Source organism: Alternaria arborescens (assembly GCF_004154835.1).
Source record: "Alternaria arborescens strain FERA 675 chromosome Unknown contig_28, whole genome shotgun sequence".
Lineage (NCBI taxonomy): Eukaryota > Fungi > Ascomycota > Dothideomycetes > Pleosporales > Pleosporaceae > Alternaria > Alternaria arborescens.
The window spans coordinates 241,878-262,799 of record NW_021167883.1 but is presented as its reverse complement, the minus strand read 5'-3'; the positions used below and the strand labels follow the sequence as shown (position 1 = coordinate 262,799).

The 20,922-nt window shown below is 51.4% G+C and overlaps 6 protein-coding genes across 6 annotated transcripts; 3 read left to right on the top strand and 3 right to left on the bottom strand.

Moving 5' to 3' along the window:
* Positions 1–1,800: 1,800 nt before the first annotated feature.
* AA0111_g9644 (hypothetical protein) lies at positions 1,801–2,129 on the bottom strand (the record flags this gene model as incomplete). The annotated part of the gene is made up of 2 exons (XM_028656225.1): positions 1,801–1,962; positions 2,016–2,129. 2 exons carry the CDS (start codon positions 2,127–2,129, stop codon positions 1,801–1,803), a joined length of 276 nt encoding a protein of 91 aa, XP_028502827.1.
* Positions 2,130–2,434: 305 nt separating this feature from the next.
* On the top strand, positions 2,435–2,803 carry AA0111_g9643 (hypothetical protein; the record flags this gene model as incomplete). The annotated part of the gene is made up of 2 exons (XM_028656224.1): positions 2,435–2,637; positions 2,719–2,803. 2 exons carry the CDS (start codon positions 2,435–2,437, stop codon positions 2,801–2,803), a joined length of 288 nt encoding a protein of 95 aa, XP_028502754.1.
* A 5,124-nt stretch (positions 2,804–7,927) lies between these two features.
* Positions 7,928–10,706, top strand: AA0111_g9642 (Nitrogen regulatory protein; the record flags this gene model as incomplete). Its single annotated transcript, XM_028656223.1, has 4 exons — positions 7,928–8,214; positions 8,303–8,732; positions 8,793–10,628; positions 10,683–10,706. 4 exons carry the CDS (start codon positions 7,928–7,930, stop codon positions 10,704–10,706), a joined length of 2,577 nt encoding a protein of 858 aa, XP_028502755.1.
* Positions 10,707–14,847: 4,141 nt separating this feature from the next.
* On the top strand, positions 14,848–16,717 carry AA0111_g9641 (hypothetical protein; the record flags this gene model as incomplete). Its single annotated transcript, XM_028656222.1, has 6 exons — positions 14,848–15,123; positions 15,174–15,210; positions 15,264–15,355; positions 15,409–15,493; positions 15,548–16,219; positions 16,293–16,717. 6 exons carry the CDS (start codon positions 14,848–14,850, stop codon positions 16,715–16,717), a joined length of 1,587 nt encoding a protein of 528 aa, XP_028502756.1.
* Positions 16,718–17,172: 455 nt separating this feature from the next.
* Positions 17,173–17,582, bottom strand: AA0111_g9640 (hypothetical protein; the record flags this gene model as incomplete). The annotated part of the gene is made up of 2 exons (XM_028656221.1): positions 17,173–17,300; positions 17,360–17,582. 2 exons carry the CDS (start codon positions 17,580–17,582, stop codon positions 17,173–17,175), a joined length of 351 nt encoding a protein of 116 aa, XP_028502757.1.
* Positions 17,583–18,653: 1,071 nt separating this feature from the next.
* AA0111_g9639 (hypothetical protein) lies at positions 18,654–20,381 on the bottom strand (the record flags this gene model as incomplete). The annotated part of the gene is made up of 1 exon (XM_028656219.1): positions 18,654–20,381. One exon carries the CDS (start codon positions 20,379–20,381, stop codon positions 18,654–18,656), a length of 1,728 nt encoding a protein of 575 aa, XP_028502849.1.
* Between the last annotated feature and the right edge of the window lie 541 nt (positions 20,382–20,922).

Sequence of the window (20,922 nt, the reverse complement as noted above, 5' to 3'; positions counted from 1 at the left end):
TTCGCTCACAAGGTCGAGGGCAGCAGTCGTTGAATAGATGTCCTTTTTACCTGAAGCTTGCGTGTGGCCTTGTTTCCAGATATAGGCGATGCAGATTGCGCGTGCAGGGTTGAGTTGGGTTAGGTGTGTTCTTGCCAACTGTTTCTTTTTTTCGCTTTCTCTCTTCCTCTAATGTTTTCTCTCGTCCTTTACTCCGAGTTGCTGGAGCAAGTTGTTGTCTGCTGAAAGCGTGGAAAAATCAACTCCCACCGTGTTCTCAAATTACTCACCACTCGTCATCTCCCTCCCCTCTTTACGAGACTAGGCGCCCATTCTAAAGCAGTACCATGGGGGCGATTTAGCGTCGACAAGGTGCATGACGAAGTGGCAGGAGTAGTTGGATTCTCATCGTAGTTGGATTCTCATCGTATTTGTAACATCGAACTCCCTAATAACCATGAGAAGAAGTCTAGCTAGGAGAATTCTAAAGGACTCCAAACCCCTATTCTAAGGGGCTCAGCCAACGAGGGCATAACTTAGTGACATGCGGTTTAGTATGCGGTCGAAGAGAAGACATGGCTCCTCAACCTCAAGATGTGTTTAGGTCATGTACTCGATTGAAACGTCCTAGAAATCAAGAGGTGTGTGTGTGTGTAGGGAGTGGATTCCTATACAGTGTGTAGAATGGTTAAGGAAAATCCGGTTATTTTAAAGAGAAATGGCTGTGTACCGCATGTTTTCTTTATCTGACCTGTGATGCTTGGTTCCTCAACACCTGTAATAACTGCCATACATCCCAATGGTGGTGGACGAGCATTATGGACCAAAAGATCTATTACAAGATTTGTATGTAGTAGAGTACCACGCATGTAACCGTTTCGTACCATGCAACAAGTTGATGTTCATTCGAGAACGAGGCCAATCATGGTTTCTCGTAGGGACATCGATGTGATCGATAGCATTAGAACACAATGCATCATGGAGGCCGATCGATGATGTTGAAGATGATGAAGATGAAGATGATGATGATGATGATGATCGCATTGCAGAGAAACGTTCATGCACCGGTGACGGACACAAGTGACGTTCAGACTCCCCAGTAGCGACTATTCCTGTGCAAGTGGTCCATTGTCACTGTACAGATCAATTTAAAAGCCATGTACACCTTTCTCCAGATCGACGTTGTCTTGAATGTTTTGTCCACCATCTCGGTGACAAGCGACCGGCGAGAAACGCCCTATGATCACAACCTCCTCGCGCGACCTTAGACTAGACCCTTGACGGGTGTGTAGAGTACCGCAAGGCAACTTTTTCTGCAACTACAGGGTCGTTCAATCGAAGACGGGAGACGGGATAGAACCGGGGCCCGGAAGCGTTGTGGAGGAAGTGGAGGGTCCCACACAGATCGACATTGACCATGACTCCCGCGAAAGAGATGGTATAGCCTTTGTTTAACATACCTTACTCGGAGCAGAGCGACTTTTTTTTATAAAGCGGTTACAGCGAGGTTGGGAAAAGGTGGCGCTCTTGTGCAGAGTCGTATGCGGTGATCGAAATGGGTGTCAGGACGTCGGCTCTTCGTTTCGAGTTGCGCAGAGGATTTTAGGTTGATGTTGAGTCATGCAGCAGAGGGCGAGGTGACATGATTTGCCGAGAGACATACTGCGTAGTATGCCAGTGTTCGATGGTGTGATCCTCTTTGCGGTACCTCCTGATTCTCCGGTCATTGTTCTGGTGTGGTTGGGCGATCAACGCTCTTGCTAGCATACCCTTATATTTCCATCTCTTATCTCTCAATTCTCTCCTTTCTTGTCTGCCATCTCATTTCTCATTCTTCAGCGCCTCCTCTTTCGCCCTCCTCCGCGCAGCAATCTGACCCATCTTCCTTTCCATCTCGTTTTTCTTGACCACTAATTCGGCGCGCGCGACTTCGAGCTGTGCGATTCGTTCTTCCGGTGTGGCTTGGAGGATTTGTCGTTTTTGCTACAGGCATGGATTTCAGTATGTGAAGATAGGATAGTGATTGCTAAACATACCTGCTTGACGTCTTGCTGTCCTTTCAATCCCGCACCATAGATAGTCCCAGTGATTGTAATAGTGGCGACAGCACCCGTCATGATCCATCGACGGACAGTCTGAAGGGTCGCCATATCTCGTAAGAGTCCAGAAGAGGGTAGTTTCGGTACAGCGAAGTGTCAATGGCGGGATGCCGTCATGCTGCGGTGACGGTGATGGTGGCCCAGGAAAAGTTGGCGAGTTTTGGTGGAGATTCCGAACGCAACCCGCCAAGGCCTTTTCGCCGCGGGAGTCCCACCAAGAAAGTCAGTCCGGCGCGCTGCCCCCACATGCACTCGAGCACAACAACACGACACAAACAAACAGCACCCTCTGGAACGGGTGACGTCTTCCAAGCTCGAACCAAGGCCCTCGTCAAGGGAACGATCGCATCACCACTATGTCGGGTATACCGCGCTCCCACACCCCGGCCGGCGGTTCGCGCCTCAGCACTGTTCCGTCGCAGAAACCACGCCAGCTCTCACACCTACAAGCGCAACTCGCGCAGTTGACGGCGAATATGTCGGATCTGGAGAGCCTGATGCGTATGACGGCTGGCCAGGCGCAGGACATGCGTGGGTTAGGTGGCTATGCTGGTGCCATGTGAGTTGCGACACCGTGTTTATCAACGAGAGATGGAATGAAATGGTAGACATGAACCTCAGTACTGACACAACTCCGTAGGTTCATGGCAGCGAGCAAAGTCTTGGGTGAAGAGACGGTCAAGGGCGGAGGCAGTGATAAGGAAGGGAGGGAGGGAGATAAGTGAGGCTGCAGAGCGATTATGCAGTATATCCCCCCAACACCTCGAGCGATACCACGATACGATCCTGCAAACAACGCGCCGCGGAGATGCATCGAAACTATCTGCACGAAACGATAATGGCGGAAGAGATAGGAAGGGAACATGTCCGCGAGGAAGATACAGCATCCTTGTCGGCAAGCAATCGAATGGGACAGGTAACGGGAACAAATCTCACGTCTGATGCACCTATGATACTCAGAGATAGGCCTCACTACAAGACATGTACATTGGCCATAAACACGCGACGCATCGTGGTGCACGGTTGTGCGCCCGTGTAGATATCCAGCAATGTACTCAGATACGGCAATTCGATATAAGTCTTGCCAGCCTCTCGTCACTTCTCCATCATAATGCGGGGACCCTTGCGGATCAACGTGCCTGACAATCGTTCAAAACAACCACTCTAATCACCCAGACGGCTCAGTTGGCCGACGGCGAGGCATCTCATATCAAAAAAACGCACAGATATCTCCGGTGTCCCCAACACGACCCCAACATCCCCAGACCAAGGGGACCATAAGATTGAAGCGACATTCCAGAAAGCGCTCCCATTCGCCGCGCCTCCCCGTCTATCCGTTATCCGCAGCCTGAGCGAATGATCTGCCCTCCGCAAAAAGGTATATGCTTGTTCCTGTGCGGTGCCTGCATCAGATAAGCGTCTTCACCGAGAGATAGTACTATCTCTCCTTCGTCCACGATAGGAAGGCCAGCCATACACTTGCCTACCCAAAGAGATCACGTTGCTACGCTCCCCCGTATGCCATTGGCTTGATTGGCTTACCCGGTGTGTTTCGACGTATGTAAAGTTTGTGAGGCTCAAAGGGGGGTGTGTGCGTGATGACCACTAAGAGTGGCGCTATCAATCGCGCAATGATAACGAGGGATGGTCTCACCGCGGCGTACCGCTGCTCCTATCCATGCGTTTTGTCTGAGCGTGTGCTTAAGTAGGGGTCGTGGTCCTCCTTTGTTGTGAGGTTGGAAACAGTTTACGTTGGTTCTCTGTGCCTGGATTCTCGGTCGACTCCATTCCGCTCCGCTCATCTTCCCTCTCACACTTGGAACGCCAAGGCTGGATGCCTCGAATAAGACCTTGTCTACCTGGGATGGATGGATAGATGATGGATGGCTGTGATGACGATGGGAGGCTGATGAGGGATTAGCGGGGGCCTGGGATTGCCCTCGATTGTTCAGTCATTCGACCTCGTTACGGTCTCCGACCTCAAGCATGAGGCTATTCACACATTCACGCCGTTCGCCGAGCCACGCAACACCTCGCTATCCATGTTCGCCGAGCACTTTACAACGGCCCAAGACCGGCGAGTACCGCCGTCAGACGTCATTCCATCCGTTTGACATCGGCTCCGAAAAGGCCTTTATCGCTACAATACCTTGGAGTGACATGCAGTCGCTGTGCTGTGCTGACCAAGGCTGACCTAACATGGAACCAGCGCCGGCCGGTACGTACTATACACAGAAACAGAACTTGCGCACGCGAGCCCTCCGCGTCAGCGACAAGTAGATCACGGAAGCATGCACACGAGCAGGACCCTTTCCCGTCCGTTATCTCCCACTTCTTACCCAGATCGCCCCGTTTCCTCGATGGCCAACCGTTGTATGCCCAACTGTGGATCGTCGCAGTCGGTCTTTCCCAAGAGCGGTCTTGAGGGGCACCGTCCAGGAAATTTCCCCCGAATTTTATCGAATATATCACGTCTAAATGAATCACGTACACGGACCCCCACGGGCATCCCGCGTTTTCGTATCAAGTAGGGACATGCTACCACAACCTTGCCCTACCAGCAGCCAATGTTTCAACTCGACCAAAAAAGATGTGCATCCGTCCTGGTCGCTTCTGACGATGGGGGGAGGGGGGGCTGTGTTGTTGCATTGCTAGCGGGTCGGGCGGTTGGGTAGTTCCGCGTTTGTTGTGGATTTTGGTATTTGAGGATACTGCATGCAATCGGATATTGCGTGCTTTGGTAACGGACATTTCCGCGGTTCCATGGAGACAAATGAAACACTAGAGACGGGCGGAACGCATAGCGACATCGGACCATCGTCGCTTCGTCGCGCGCTGAAAAATCAGGATAAAGCCAAAGACCACAGAAAGCAGAATAGCATGGTAAAATTGCAAGTGTGTTGAACGACATCTGCGTCTGTAGCGTGGCCCAAGTCGGCAATGCGGCGACAAGCGAGGTTAGGGCGGATTGAGTCGGGTTTAGCAAAGCGTCTAGGCTCCACATCCTTGCTGTATTGCGCTGCATGCAAGTCAGATGCAAGTGGCTTTTGGGGCTTGCATGAGACAGGGAATCACAGCTTAGGCCGCTTAACTCTCTGGGGCAACGAGCGTGGGGTTGTACTGCTGCTCAATATCTGGTGAACCTTGTCTATGCATGGTGGTTCTGTCATTGATGAGTAAGTACCTAGTGGCATCTTAATCCTTTGCAGCAGATGCATAATCACTGGATGAATTGTAAACGTATGTTCGTACCTTCTTGTCCTTCGGCTTTTGACATGTGAAACTCCACCGATTTGGTCAACAGGGATCTAGCCGATCGTTTCCAGGTTAGCGGACGCGCAACACCAAACATTGGTGTTTGCGGCTGGTACTAGATGAATCTCAGCCCGAAGTAATGCCATGATGCCACGGTCGCGAGTGGGTAGATCAACATCTCCCTGGACCCTTTACTTTGGTGGGTAGCCCGGTGGGTACAAGCAGTTCGACCTGAAAAGCAATATGCTGCATGAAGTGAGTCCACCAATTACCAGTACCATGCAAGGTGATATTAGGGACGACAGTTCGCGGCTAAACCTGACGTTCGTTTGGGAAATTGAAGGGACCGAGAGCGAGAGAGACGGAGATAGCAACGGCGCGTCCGATCCACACGTACCGCATAAGTCGTCTCGAGATCGTTGAGACCTGTCGTTGCTAGTGAAGCGTGCAACGTAGTCAGTTGTCAGTCGAATAGCGTGTATCCAAGACTCCGTCTAGAAGACGAACCCGTCGAGTCTTCCCTGCTCTCCGTGTGGCCCTAGAGATGGTTCGAGATCTTGAGCAGCACAATGTGCATATGTTCTAGAAGAAGAGGTAAGGCCGAAGACAGCGGCCTACAAGCTGCATGTTGTTCTCGACTTTACAGTTTGGTCGTCTCCACCGTCCGCGTCACCGTTGGATCTTGCAGTGTCCTGGTGTCTACCAGGCGTACGGATACAACTGCGGAACCGCAGAACGATGCTATTGTTCAGGCCCCCTAGGCATTAACTTGAGTGAAGTTGTGAACAAGTGGACTGTGGTAGCATTAAAGGATGCGCTGTCGGAAGGAGCGTCCGCTACCAACGGCGTCAGCCGCATTGTTGCTGTTGTTGAGCGCGCCGTAACTTGGGATTTATCTTTTGGTACCAGCAGGCGTTGTCGGATGCCACTAGAAGCGCAGTTCGCTCTCCACCACGTGCTTTGGCGCTATGGGCGGTGGATCCGTTGTCGCACAAGCCCATCGATAGCTGTGGACCTGGTAAACAAAGACCCTGAAATTGTGAGGCTATCGGGAAATCTAGGAAAGGAAGTGCCGAGCGCGATAGAGCTCGGCACCATTCGGATGACATACTCCACAGTCGGGTAAACGATGGAGATGTTGTAGAAAGTGTAGACGCGGTGAAAGCCCTTTTTTTTTTCTTCGGCGGTGGTCACAAGACATGGTACTACTGCTCCTGTATAAGCTACATGCAGTCGGCTGACATGCTTCTCGTTGACGGGAGGCGAGGCACACTTTCCCTGTGTTGTAAATTACAGCCGCAGCCACTGCCTCGACCGACTACAGGTAGCGTAGGCGTACAGAATCGGCTTGTTGCTAGACGCTGTAGACGGTCAGAAGGAGCGGATAGGCAATGCACAGGAGCCAATGGAGACGGGCTATTTATTCGCGTAAGCTTTTGCCGGCTGGTGTTGGTGGGTCGTAGTCGCGCAGTAGAACATGTCAAGAGGGAACATTGGCGAGGGACAGTGACGTCCTGGGATCAGCGCTGTGCAGCTGGTAAGGTAGTTCTTCTAGTCCTTCTCGAATCAAAACACCGAGAGCCTAGGAGTAGTCGTGTGTGTTCCAAGCTCAGGCATGTGTCTTGTGAGTGGTGTACTCGTGCCCATCCGGATGAGAGCAGTCCGATAAATTTCCCGCTCATACTTTGGCCTCCGAGACTCTGTCCGGGGTTCCCAAGTATTCTGGTAGCACGGTTCAGGCGGTCTCGATAGGAACAAGGGCGTGCATGCTAAGCGGCAAGGCAAGCATTCTCCCGTGCGGCCCAGGATGCCAAACCGCCGTCCGTCAATCGCATTCCATGTAGTATCCTAAGCGGGCCCGTGTCGCAGCAAATGCGTCAGGTAGGCATGTCGTGTGCTTGCGAGTATTGCTTTTATGAGTCGCGCATTTGACGACACTGTGGAGAGGGGGCGAGAGCACTTGGAGGGTAGGGAACGCCCCAAACAGGACCCTAGGCTGCACGTCCAGGCATAGCCCAGGGATGGGCCTCTGGCTGCACGTGTGATTGGTGTCCGAGAGTGAGTGGTGGGGGCAGCGTGGGTGCCGAACGCTCCACACACTGCATCTCATTCTTCTCACCAAGGCCCAGCGTCACGACTCACGACCCACCCAGTGCCACCGGCTGCCCGTCGTATGCTGGAGCCCGCATCGCTGCAATTCAATTATTGCGCCGCTCACTGGTCCCGGGAGCGCGACAATTCGAGGCTTGTTCCCCGTGGGCGACATCAGAGGCATTCCAATATCTATTCAGTGACCAGGCCGTTGTGTTGGCACTCGTACAACAACCACACGCAAACATTACACGGGCTTCTGGAAGCCTACCACAGCGACTACCAAATATTACTAGCACTGCACTCGTCGGCCGCGCAGTCTGCCTGTCCAGCGCTCAGGGCCTACTTCGGCTGTGGTTGCAGCTGAGGTCCGCAGCTAACGTGGGGTGTGCCCATCCGATTCAGAGCACGCGCCGACCCAGCTACATCATCGCCTTCCTTTGAGAGGCACACTCACAATTACTGCCGCCCACCAAAGAGGGCACCACCCCGACTGCAAACCCATGGACTTTGCAACAGCAGCGGGCGCCATGGAGGTACAGTCGGCCGAAGACACGTCCAAGAGGGGCATGCTCCAGGATGCCATATTCCCAGCATTTGGCAACGATGCGGGCACGCCCAGCGTTGAATCGCCAGAAGAACTGCAGAAGAACGATCCGCTGGGCACGCAAATCTGGAAACTGTATTCGCGAGCAAAGACGCAGCTGCCCAATGCAGAGCGCATGGAGAACTTGACATGGCGAATGATGGCCATGAACATGCGGCGCGCCGAGATGGATCGCAATAAAGGGTACGCATTTCGCCATTTGCTTTTGCGTCGCTACCACTGCGAGTCTTGTCAACGACCAGCTCAGCTAACCGTGATTTCTGCTGAATAGGCCCGCTCCGGATGCGCAAAACAATGAAATGATGCCACCGCCGCCAACGAGTTCGAGTGCAAGACCGCCGCCAAGATCCGCACCCAGCGGCATCGCCCAGCAGTTGAGGAAGTCGCAAGACCAGCAGGCGCAGGTACAGGTACAGGTACAGGCCAACTCACCCCACGACGCCATGAACCTGGACGATTTTATATTTCCCTCGTCCGTCGGCAGTCCTGCAGGCCTGTCGCCCGAATTGTCGAATGAGGATGCGGCTCCATTTAATCCATCTGCCCCAGCGATACCGATAAGAAAGCCGCATCTAGCCAACGACCATAATCTCTCCCTCGCCCGCGCCTCCGCCCCTTCAGTGCCTCCTGCTATCCACAGAGAGGATGAATTTGGCTACGTTCCGCGACACGTCCGCAAGACCAGCATCGACGAGCGACGAGTGAGTTCCTTATCTCTCTGCCTATCACATCCCAACAGAGCACAACTAACGTCTTATCAGCCTCCCAAGCGGCGCGCTGAAGCCTCTCCTCTGGTCCCTCCTGTCAACAGCATCATGATACCCACCGATGCCCAGGCCGAGCAAGACCTGCACCAGTACTCGCTCGACAGCCACTCCATGCAGCCCCCCACCTTCCCAGCCTCACAGGCACAGGTCCCCTTCTCCATAGACACCTTCTCTATGCACGACCAGGACCCCGTCATACATTCAGCAGGGCCCTACCAGCAGAGCTTCTCCGGCTTCTCTCCTGTCGGCTCGCCACTCATGAGCCACAACGCCTTCAACTCCAACATGTTCAACCAACACTCCATGGCTTCCTCCCTCAACTCCACCGACTACTACTCTCCACCCAGCTCCGCTTTTCCCTCCACCGTCTCCACTCCGCAACCCATACCCGAAGACAACCAGATGTACTTTGACAGGAATGGCATGGACATTCGCAACACACACGGCAGCGCCTCATACGGTCCTCACCGACCTTCCAACCTGTCGACTTCCATGCAACCCCAGTTCATCTTCAACCCCGGTGGCAATGACTCCGTCTTCAGCCCTGTGACGAGCGCGAGCTCCTCACTGCCATTCTCAGCCTCGTCGTTCGGCCAGTCGAGTCACGTAGATCCGTCTCAAGTGCTCCACAACCACCTGCCGTTGCGCCAACAGCATGAGATGCAGATGGGACGTCAGGAGAACATGTTCACCTTTGGCGCAGACTCAGACGCCGAAGATGATGAAGGCAGCGCGTTTGCAGACCGCACCATGCCATCACAAGATTACTCGCACATGGAGGACGGGTCACTTGATTTCAACAACGGCTACCAATGGGAAACCAATCTTTCGAATCAGTTCAACCCCATGCAGGCGCGGTATCCGGCCGGGCCCCCACGCAAGACTGTCACAATTGGCGGCACCGAGATGGTGCACTCACCGCAAGATCACTGGAGCCCTGGGGGCAGTCTTGGGCGGACGCATGGCTCGGCTGCCTCTGTAAGCGACATACGCAATCGAGGAAGCGATCCACGACGCCAGAAAATACCCCGCACTAGCTCAACTCCTAACGCTGCTGGAATGCTGCACCAGGGCATGCACGGCCTCGTTTCGTCGCCCAATTCGCCGCCAGAGTCAGGCTTTAATTCTGCAGCCCCATCACGACCTCAAAGTCCAGGTGGCTCAAAGCAAGGAGAAGGCGGTGCCCCCACAACCTGCACCAACTGCTTTACCCAGACGACGCCTTTGTGGCGGCGCAACCCTGAGGGACACCCACTTTGCAATGCATGCGGTCTATTCTTGAAGTTGCACGGCGTTGTTCGGCCTTTGTCGCTCAAAACCGATGTCATTAAAAAGCGCAATCGGGGTAGCGGCAATGCACCTGTAGGCACGACATCCACGCGATCTTCCAAGAAATCGTCCCGAAAGAACTCCATTGCGCATACCCCGGTGACGACGCCTACGTCCCACAAAGCGGCTGAGTCGGAGTCTCCAAGATCCACCGGCTCTGGCGGAGCTTCTGGTACCATGTCCAATGCTACCACCCCGACATCTACGAAACCGAGCGGTGTAGTTCCAATAGCTCCCGGTCCACCCAAGTCCAATAGTTCTGTGAACTTGTCTCAGACTCGCGGTGTCCCTGTTGCGCCGAAACGTGTTCGCGGTTCAAGTAAAACCGAGTCACAGGAGCTGGAGATGGCAGATGCGGACGACACGAATGGAAGAGCGCCTACGTTGCGCAGGAAGGATAATGCGATTGCGAGTCCCAGTCCTTTCCCAGGTCAGAATCTAGGTGCCCTTCCTATGGGTGCTATGGGCCAAGGCCTGCAATCATCTGGCCCTGCTGAATGGGTAAGTAATTCCGTGCTGAAGCAAAATAGTAACATGCTAACAAATGTTTTACAGGAATGGTTAACCATGAGCTTGTGATCTCGGCATACCTGCACACATTCTTCACCGCTACCATCCACCACCAATTCCGAACAACCGATTTGGGGCCCTTTGTGGCTTATTAACGACCACTACGTCTGTTTTGCTTTCATGATGTAACTGGTGTTTGGAGTTCTCTATCTCTATCTCGAGCATGGTCATGCTAGGCCAATCTGCTGCCCTTTTTGTACACCCCGCCTTTGATACCTCAAACCCTTTCCGCGATGCGAGATTTACCCTTTGCAACGATAGACGCGGTCTGGCTTCCTTCTCTGTTCTGTTCTTTTTTCTTTTTGTGACATACCCTGTTTGCCTTTTTTTAGCCGACACCGGCCAGCAGATTGAGATGGAGGAGACGGGCGCTCCATCAACGAAAGCTACTCAGCATCATCAACCCGTTCTCTAATACCTGGTCAATGGAGATACTTTGGTACTCGTACCAGCGGCGCCCTTTGGAGCGGTCCTCTGCTTCTCTTATTGCATGAGCTTATGAGAAGAGACGAGAGACGAGAGAAGAGAGATATCCTGGGGTTCTTTAGTCTGTCCATTACACCCGCGAAGAGGCATAGAATAAGGCGGTTACGCATCTTTCATGATGCTGAATTCGACTCTGCTTTTGGCGCTCGAATTTTACTGTACTGGAACGAATCTAGGTGGGCGCTCACAAACGTTTTGATTATACACAAAGGAAAGCACATAGGCACGAGGCGTGTATATACGGAGACTATGGGTGTGCTTTTTTAGTGATATCCTTGATGACCGAATTGTTCTGGCGTAATCTTGGAGGGAACAGGATGGGATGAGCCAATGCTATCTTTTATGACTCTTCTGTGCATATGTGGTGCCTTTTGGTCTTGTGACATAAAACGTGGGTGATTTGGACATTAGGCAATGAGATGTCCATTTTCATTTCTTTAAGAGTGGAACACGCAGGAAACGTTTATAAAGGGATGCCCGACATGCTGTTTCCGAGCCCCTCAGCATACGTCACACTTGGCTAAAATGCGGAGACATGTTCGACGTTGTCCCTCATCAACATACTTTCACATAACTGATTGTTACCATTGCACTTCGAATAGCGTGTAAATCTTCTAGTATTTGCAACTAAGAACGATATGCCGAGAGCTCTGATACTGGTTGCAGATGGATCTGAGGAGATTGAATTCGTCACGCCTTACGACGGTACGTTGTCCGCCAACCTACAGCATGAGGCTGCACAGATCTTTCCAATCAGGCGAGCATAATCAATAGGGTCCTCTTCAAGACATACCAGTTCCAAGTTCTAGCTTGACAAAACTGCACTGCTGCCTAGCTGTTGCACTGTCTCTGGCACCTCTCACAGCCGTGCGCGAGCATGGTAGAGTTATCTTCAATGATGTCCAAAAAGAAGCGAATACGTAGTAGTTCATACTGATGCTCATGGCAGTCCTGACCCGAGCTGGTTTCGAAGTAAAATCAGCTGGTGTATCCCTCAAGAACAAGAGTTACGCACAGTAAGTTCCTACAACCCCTTGCCCTCATTCGTTCTCTAGTCGTCCTCCCGTATTCGCGCTTGAGAATGACGGAAAGGTGTTGTCTCATGTTTGGTAACCGTGGTCTCACCTCCAAACACTTTTTTACCCTTCTCTTTGTTGTTTCCGGGGCGTGACTGGAAGTAAAATAACATCATGTGTTAGCCTATCACGCAACATCCGCATCGTGCCCGATTACCCAGAACTCTCATCCATTTCGGTAGATGCGCATGAGCTCTATGACGTGTTGATACTGCCCGGTGGCGCACCAGGAGCAAAGACTTTTTGCGGAGACAATACCGTCTTGGATCTTATCAACGAGTTTCGAAAGAGGGCGAAATGGGTTGCAGCGATTTGCGCCGCAACGACGGCGCTTGTTGCCGCGCATAAGAGGGATGATGGTACAAGGAAGGTCACGACGACGGTTACTAGTCATCCGAGCGTAAAGGACGAGGTGGTGCAGGCTGGATGGCAGTATTCTGAGGAAAGAGTCGTGGTTGATCAAAATATCATTACGAGTCGGGGACCAGGGACTGCAATACTTTTCGCGCTTACCATTGTGGAGGAGCTCTGTGGGAAGGAGAAGAGAGATGAGGTTGCTGGGCCGATGATTGTTGCTGAGACACTGTGAGGGAGGATACATGTAGTGTGGGTTAGTACAGTTTGACGAAGATTGTGCTGGTTGACCGTGTGCGCTGAAGCTACCCAAAAGGCAGAGTATTATGCTCTGATTGACACGGCCTTACCACGAGGGAGAAAAAATTCGGTACAATGTGGGTAGAGGATGTAGTTAATCGTTCGTTCTCTCGAAGACAGGAAACATGCGATGTATGTTGATGCGTTAGAAGCAGCCATGTATTCGTTATATACGCTAAAGCGAGAGACTATGTATCAAGATACAGACCTTTCGTATGGTGCTGCTCTGGAAAGCTGTCACTTGCTCAGGTCTGATGGAGATATAGCCAATCCATGCTCGTATTGCGCACTTTGCTCCAAGTGCTGAACGGTACAGGCTTGCAAAGTTCCACAGCATACGATACATGTAATGAAACTGATATCCGGCATTGTGTCAACGGTAGATTGACACCGCTTGCCTCGAACGAGTAACTCGTAATTTGCGTTTCGGACCGACGAAGATACCTGGAACGATTGGCGAAGCGGGGGAGTGATAAAAGCGCTTGGAGTTTGCGGGGGATGTACGGACCGTGCTGAAACTTTGGAAGTGTGCAACGACATGGGTGGTGGTAACGTTTAGAGAACAACACATCTCGCAAAGTACGTCGATAGAGGCTGCTGGACCAAGGTCGTGGTTGCATCGCATGGTCTTGATGTCGTATTGATGCTGCTATGGGTGATGGCATTTCATCTCGGTTACTGAATACGCGGAATACGGTGAAGCGAAGACTGTACAGGGCTGCATTGATCAAGAGTCGCTGCGTGGCACAACGCGGTCATCACCATGGCGGTGCACATATCGTTATAGTACTACATGATGAGTGTGACCATGTGTCTGGCTCGACGCGTGGAGATGCCCCTGAAACGGCCTTTGTGCTTATTGAGCGAACGATTAGTGGTGAGCATAATCGTTTCGTGTCGAATGTTGATACTTGCACGAATCCTCTATAACTGATGGCATATGTGCAGTTTGCTTTGACTGGAGAAAAAAAAAACGCTGTGCTATGTGATCTTGGTCATTAAGTATCGCAACGCCAGCTCGACAGGCATGGTGTTTTATTTGTGGACTTAATGCTGCAAGCTTCGACTAGGATAACAATAGCTAACAGCACAAGCAGTCAGGCCTCGACTCCCAATGGCCTGGAGGGTGGATCGTGAAAAAGGAAAATTGCCTGTGGAGTACATGACAAGTCGTGCGTTCGGAGGTTTTCCCATGCGAGATGTTACAACAAACCCCGCAAAGGAATCTAACCGAGACGGACGGAGAGCGGCAGAGGCGTCAATCGCAGCAGGTTCTCAGCTCCTCTCGTTTATCCTCGCGACGACACCGTTGTTGCACAAACACTTCTTCGTGTGCGCACTGCAACGACACATCGCAACGTTGCCTACTTTTGCCGCCGGCACGGACGCGTGATGACATGTCGCTAGAGGAGGATTGCCGACATGCTTCCGCCGGAGCTTCCTAACAAACTCTCCACCAGGAAACGGTCCCTAAGGCGACCACATATGCGTCATTAGAGGCTGTTTTGTATGCACTTCGGTCGTATTGCAAGAACGATAATTGGATGGCTTGCGGCAAGTTTATCTTAAGAGCTGCACTCAAGAGGCCACTCCGAAACGCAAAGGGAGACCCTTGGCTTAGTGATCGGCAAAGACCTTGCCCGAGACACACTAGCAGTCAAATGACGGCTCTTTGGCTAGCAGCCCCGTCGCCGGCACCTTCAAGTAGTCGGCTTGGACAGTGACCGTATATACCGTATGAACCGTATGATGCAGATCGCACCACGGATCCTAATGCTGGTAGACTGGGGACTGTTAGTGATAAAGGAGGACAATCACATTGCGCCGTCCTGCGGGCCAGACACTCTCTACCTACTCGTCCCAGACACCCAAGCATCAGCAAGGCCAGCTGTCAGAATTGGATCTAGTGTCTACTTGACCGCTCAGCCGCAAAGATGGCTAGCAAGCTTGAAAACGTCAATTCCTCTGTTACACCTTCCACATCAGAGCCTACGACCATGGACCTCCTGAATCTCACACAGTTGACGCACACGCTGCAGACTGCAGCGATAGCTGCGCTCATCTTCGCAATATGCGCATATGTTCCCAAACTCAAGCGCAAAGCCCAGTTGGGGAGTATCCCGACCCTCGGCGGCCTCCAGGGCGGAGAGAAGCAGCGACAAGCATACCTCGCGTCCGCGAAGAAGATGTATGAAGATGGATACACCAAGGTAATTTACCTATAGCTACGTGGGGATACATCTGCTTATGCCACTTTTAGTTCAAAGACTCCATCTACAGAATCAATGGAGAGAGTGGTATGCCAACCTTTCTGAAGTGCAACTATCGACAATCACTCACTCCCCCATAGGCGAAGACAACGTTGTCGTACCTTTGAGCCTACTTCCAGAATTACGGAAACTTCCTGATGATGTCCTCAGCTTCCCTGAAGCTGTCAAGAATGCAAGTGGATAATAGCCATTGATGTCTCATTCAACAACGCTAATTGCTTACAGAGCATGGAAGTCAAATACACCAGACTAGCGGTTGAGGGATCCACAGCCATCCATTCGGTCAGGTCTGACCTCACACCCGCGCTAAGTAAGTTTTGACAGGTATGGTGCTTGCGAGCTAGGGAAGCTAATCTGATGTCAGCTCGGTTGAACCCCGTCATCTGCTCGGAGGTCGACGCCGCAATTCGAGAGTGCATGCCCCCTTGTGACGACTACACTGAAGTCTACATCAACCAGAAACTCGTCGATGTCGTCGCAAAGGTCTCTGGCCGTGTCTTTGTTGGACCAGAACTATGCCAGCACCCGGAGTATCTCGACCTTGCGGTCAACTATACCCTCGATCTTATGGCTGCAGTCAACGCCTGCAAGAAACTCCGTCCAATCACGAAGGCTTTCTTTGCTCCTCGTACCCCAGAAGTTCAACAGCTCCGCAAACGTGAGAAGCAACTGTCCGACTTCCTGCAACCAATCGTGAAGGAAAGGATGACTGCCAAGTCGAAAGACCCCAACTGGCAGGCGCCGGACGATATGCTGCAGTGGATGATCACACGTTCTGACGGTAAAGACTCAGTCGACCAAATTGCTCATTTCCAACTCGGACTCATCTTCGCTGCCATCCATACCACGACTATGACCGCCACGAACATTCTGTACACACTTGCCGTCACACCAGAGTACATCGAACCCATACGCGAAGAGATCCGCAATGCCATGGCTGACAACGGTGGAATCATTACTTCCCGTGCTCTGCAACAAATGGAGAAGCTTGATAGCTACATGAAAGAGGTTACGCGCTTTTACCCTCCTGGCGTCAGTAAGTGAAGACCTGCCGATTCTCTCCCATACGCACTCATGAAATAAAATATGGCAACTAACCCGCTATCTAGCATCCTTCGGCCGCCGCGTTCTCAAAGGCATAACCCTCAGTAACGGCCAATACATCCCTGCTGGTGTTCTCATCGAAGTCCCCGCCGCGGCCATCTACCTCGACAGCGAACACTACCCGTCCTCTTCTGAATTTGACGGTTTCCGCTCTTACAAGCTACGTTCCAGCGGCAAGGCAGCGGATATTGCGCGCAACCAATTCGTCACTACCAACGAGACCAATTTGGGTTTCGGTTACGGACGCCATGCATGCCCTGGCCGCTTTTTCGCTGCCAATGAGATCAAGATGATTTTAGCAAGGTTGATTTTAGAGTACGACATTGGGATGCCGAATGGTGAAACAGAGAGGTACCCCAACATTGAGATGGGAAGACAGAGTATACCGCATCCAGGGAAGACGTTAACGTTCAAGAAGGTGCAGGTTTAGGCTTTTTTGTATGACATGAGGTTGTGGCATTCATAGCGGGTGACTAGTTGAGTGACTAGAGATATCTATACCTAATGCGCTGTTACTTGATAGCAGGTCAAGGTATTCAACAAAACTTTGGTACTCCACATAACACAATAGAGGCGTTGCACTGCAATCTATCAGATGTCTACATCTAAGTACCTATAGCTATTCCTACCATTCCATATCCTCGTCGTAAACACTCCCAAACTAGCCCACTATCCTGAGGATGCCCAATGTATTAGGTTTACCTCCTTCTCTCTGACAGCAATCTCTCTCGGTCTGCGCAAGTGTCTTTCCATACGTCCATCGAAATGTATTTGTACCTGTAAACTTCTTGTTAGTGTGGCCACCACAACTCCCACCCACGCTTCATTGCCAGGTAACCTCATTCGTGCTATAATCTAAGCGTCTAGCTACGCGACACCGATGACTTAACGGTCATCAACTTCGACCACATCAGGGACTCCACATGTATCAGAGGTGTTGTTTCTCTCCATAGAAGTAGTCGTAGCACTGGTTCTGTCTTTGATCGTAGGTGGATAATTCTGGGGAATCTTGCCTGATACAAACAAAAGCGATGTTAGCTTCTTCTCTTTGGTCTTGAACTATGACACATACCAAGGTCGCTTGGACATGGGTGTGGAGACGTACCAGTAACAGCATCACTTCCATTGTCATTGCCCCAGCCAACTATCATAATCGCTTTCCCCAAAAGCCATACACTATTCACCACAAGTATCACGCCAAGGAGGATGGAGCGGCCTGGAATACGGTTGATAGAAGAGACGCTGTCTTGAACCATGGAGGGCGCGTCCATCGGAACGAATGTTCCTTGTGCCATTGTTGTGGTGTTAGCGATGGAATGGTGCATGTTTGGACGGCTCAGTTAGGTGGTAAAATAGATGTATCTGATTGTGAGTTCGAGCAACAAAGGGTATGGATTGATGGCGTGATGGAAGTGAGAATAAAAGGGATGAAGTAAAATCTGGTGTTGGTTTTGTAGCGACTGGGCTTCGGTTACCGAAGCGGACTGCGATGATAAGTACCAAGGAACGACGACGGATTCTTGCTTTTTTCTTACATGAAAAGAGAGAGGCAATATGAGACTGCCTAATTACTGTGTCGTGGTTATTGGTAAAGAAAAAAGAGCGGCAAAAGTGTGTGGAGTTATGTTTCGTGTTAAGCTCTGGTGAAGACGCTGTGACTGTCTTAGGAATGTCTGACTGATAAAGGGAACCTATCATCATGTACAAACTTTACAAAATGGTTGAGACAAGTCTTGGGTGGGGTGCCAGTGATTTGTACTCTTTCTAGGCGAGGGACTGGTAGGTTGTTTGTTGTGGGTGACGGCATGCGCATAGGTTTGGTGAACGGATGTGTGGATTGCTCGATTGTTAGAACTTGAGAGTTAGAAATTTATGAAAATGGAATAAGCACATTGGGTTTATTTGTTGAATAATCTTAAGCCAGGTTATAGTTACTCTCTGTCACAACTTAGGTTTGGGTGGTACACTCTCTGGTTGCTGATACGGACATTGACCCCGAATGTGCCCAGATAAAGACAGAAAAAGATCCCCTTTATCTAATCACACTGGATATCCTAACATAGCTACATGATATATAATTATATAAAAGGAATAGACGTACACAGGTCCTGCGAAAGTCTTGAAAGTCGTGTGCATCTACTTGTTGGTTCCAGATGATCATGTTTCATATGAATATGTTAAACAGCAAGAACAATCTCAAACTCAAAATATGCATTGTGGGTATATAGTAATTATCATATCCTCCGTCCATGTTTCGCCATACATCATGCGCTCATAAGTCGAGAATTCATCGTAATGAATACCTGCGTGCAATACGGAATGCAGGCAGCATCTCAAAAAGCTTTCGTAGTTTCTTTCGTTCTTCCCTACTCCTCGCGTCTACCCCTCCTGTTGTTATCAATGAACACCTTCTTGAACCTGAAGTTGCACAAGTCCTTGGTAACCTGCCATGAGCTCTTGGCGTTCTGTGCAACAAGCTGTCGGGTAGGCTGCTGGAACAACTGGTCAATCTCCTCAAGTGTCAGATCCTTGGTTTCAGGCATGAAGAAGATCTGATAGAACCAGCCCAATACAGCGATACCACCGTAGAAACCCAGCGAAAGACCCGTCTTGGTGAAGGTGTTTTGCATGCCAGTGAAGTTGTAGGTGACGATGAAAGAAGATAGGAAGAGCCATCCGGTGGAAGTGGTCATTCCGTAGGAACGGAGGTAGGTTGGGTAGACCTCAGAGGGAATGACCCAGGTCAATGCGGCGTAAGAACCAAAGAACAGTTCGTACAGGATAAGACCGGTGAAGTAGGTACCGAGAGTACCTTGCAGAGATTCGATCTGGTATGAGACACCAACAAGGACGAGGCCGACGAGGAAACCAGGCAACATGGCAATGGCCCAGAAACGACGACCACAGGTTTCCATAAGGAAAATGGCTGGGATGGTACCGATGAGAAGAGAGCCACCTCCAACAAGAGCCATGTAGTTGGAGGTAACCTTGTCGAAACCAACTTGGTTCATGAGTACACTCATGTAGTACATAATGGCGTTGATTCCCGTAAATTGACCAAGGAAGATCATGATGTTGGCGTAGATGATAGCACGGCGAGCACGCGGCTTGGTGAAGAAGTCCATCCATGGGAAGCGGTTTGTGCGCCCAGCAGCCACCTCGGCTTCTTCCATCTCAGTGCTAACCTTCATGACGAAAAACTCCTCACGAGCTTCGTGGGTAGCAGTGCCACGAATGCGCTTCCAGACCTTGAATGCCTCCAGAGTCTTGCCCTTGTGCATAAGGTACCTAGGAGATTCAGGCATGAAGAGGATACCAATGCCCATGATAGTGGAGAAGACGAGCGATGAACCAAGGATATAGCGCCAGTTACCCGGTACAGTGATGAACATGGCTGCAACGGCATAGCCAAGAACTTCTCCGAGGGCAATGTTGAACTGGTAGAGGGAAACGAGGTTACCACGGAGTCTGCTTTCGACAGTCTCAGCGACGTAGACCGGGACAGTACCACCTTCGAGACCGACACCAGCACCGAGGATGACACGAGCAGCAACGATCATGCCGTAGTTCATGGATCCGGCCTCGAGCGCGCCACCGATAGTGTAGAGGATACAGGAGATGAGGATGGCCCAGCGGCGACCGAAGTATTCGTTGCATGGCGAAATGAGGAAGGCACCTGCAATAGCTCCTAGCGGCATACCAGAGTTGACAAGGGAGTTTTGCTGAGCAGTAAGGTGGAGATCATCGGGAAGTGTGAGGTTAGCACCAGAGATGAGCGACTGGTCCAAGCCAGAAAGCAGACCACCCATAGATGCGAAAGCGACAATCATCCATGTGAAATGCTTGGGATTCTTGAATTCGATATCCAAGAAGCCCTTCTTGTAGTTGGCCTGCTCCAACTCCTTCTCGAGATCCTGAATCAGGTTCTCAGATTCCCATCCCCTCGCATCTTCGAGCTGTTCGGTCTTGGCCTTGGGTGCGGAGTAATCTGGTGTAGGAGCGACCGCAATGTTATCGACCTTTTCGTTTTGCATTGGCTGTTGCGGCGACGACGTGTCGTGCGTCTCAACAACCTTGGTGTCCTTCTCGTCCATGGTGGGCAGTGATCAGCAAGGGACCAGCAGAAAGGATAGAGAAAGGTAGAGGGAGAAGGTCTGCAGCAAAAGGCTGGTATCTCACAACCCCTCACAAACGGACGAGTCTCCGCCCTTTATAAACCCCAGTGGAGACGACCCATGCCCATGGAGAACCTCCCCATGGCGCTCCCCATCCCGCCATCAACGTGACGTGACGTACGCGTGGAGTCTCCATGGCACGAACGCGGCAAAAAAATTGTCTTTCGCGGATCGCAATGCCGGGGCAGTAAGCACCAGTGCATGGCCGGTTGTTGCAGAGTTATCATGGGCTGCCCAGTAAGAGTAAGGCGGGTGGAGATAAACAAGCAAAGGACCGACCGTCTTGGTGGAGCTTGGCTGCAAAGAAGCTTCTAGCGGCCCACATGCGGCTCTGCGGTTGGATCCAATATTCCTGCCGAGATACTCTCCGGCCAGGTGTGGAAGGTTGCGCGTGTATTCGTCTCGAGGAAGTCTTTCCATACCACACCAAGATACCGCAGATGCTGGTTTCAAGAGCGCC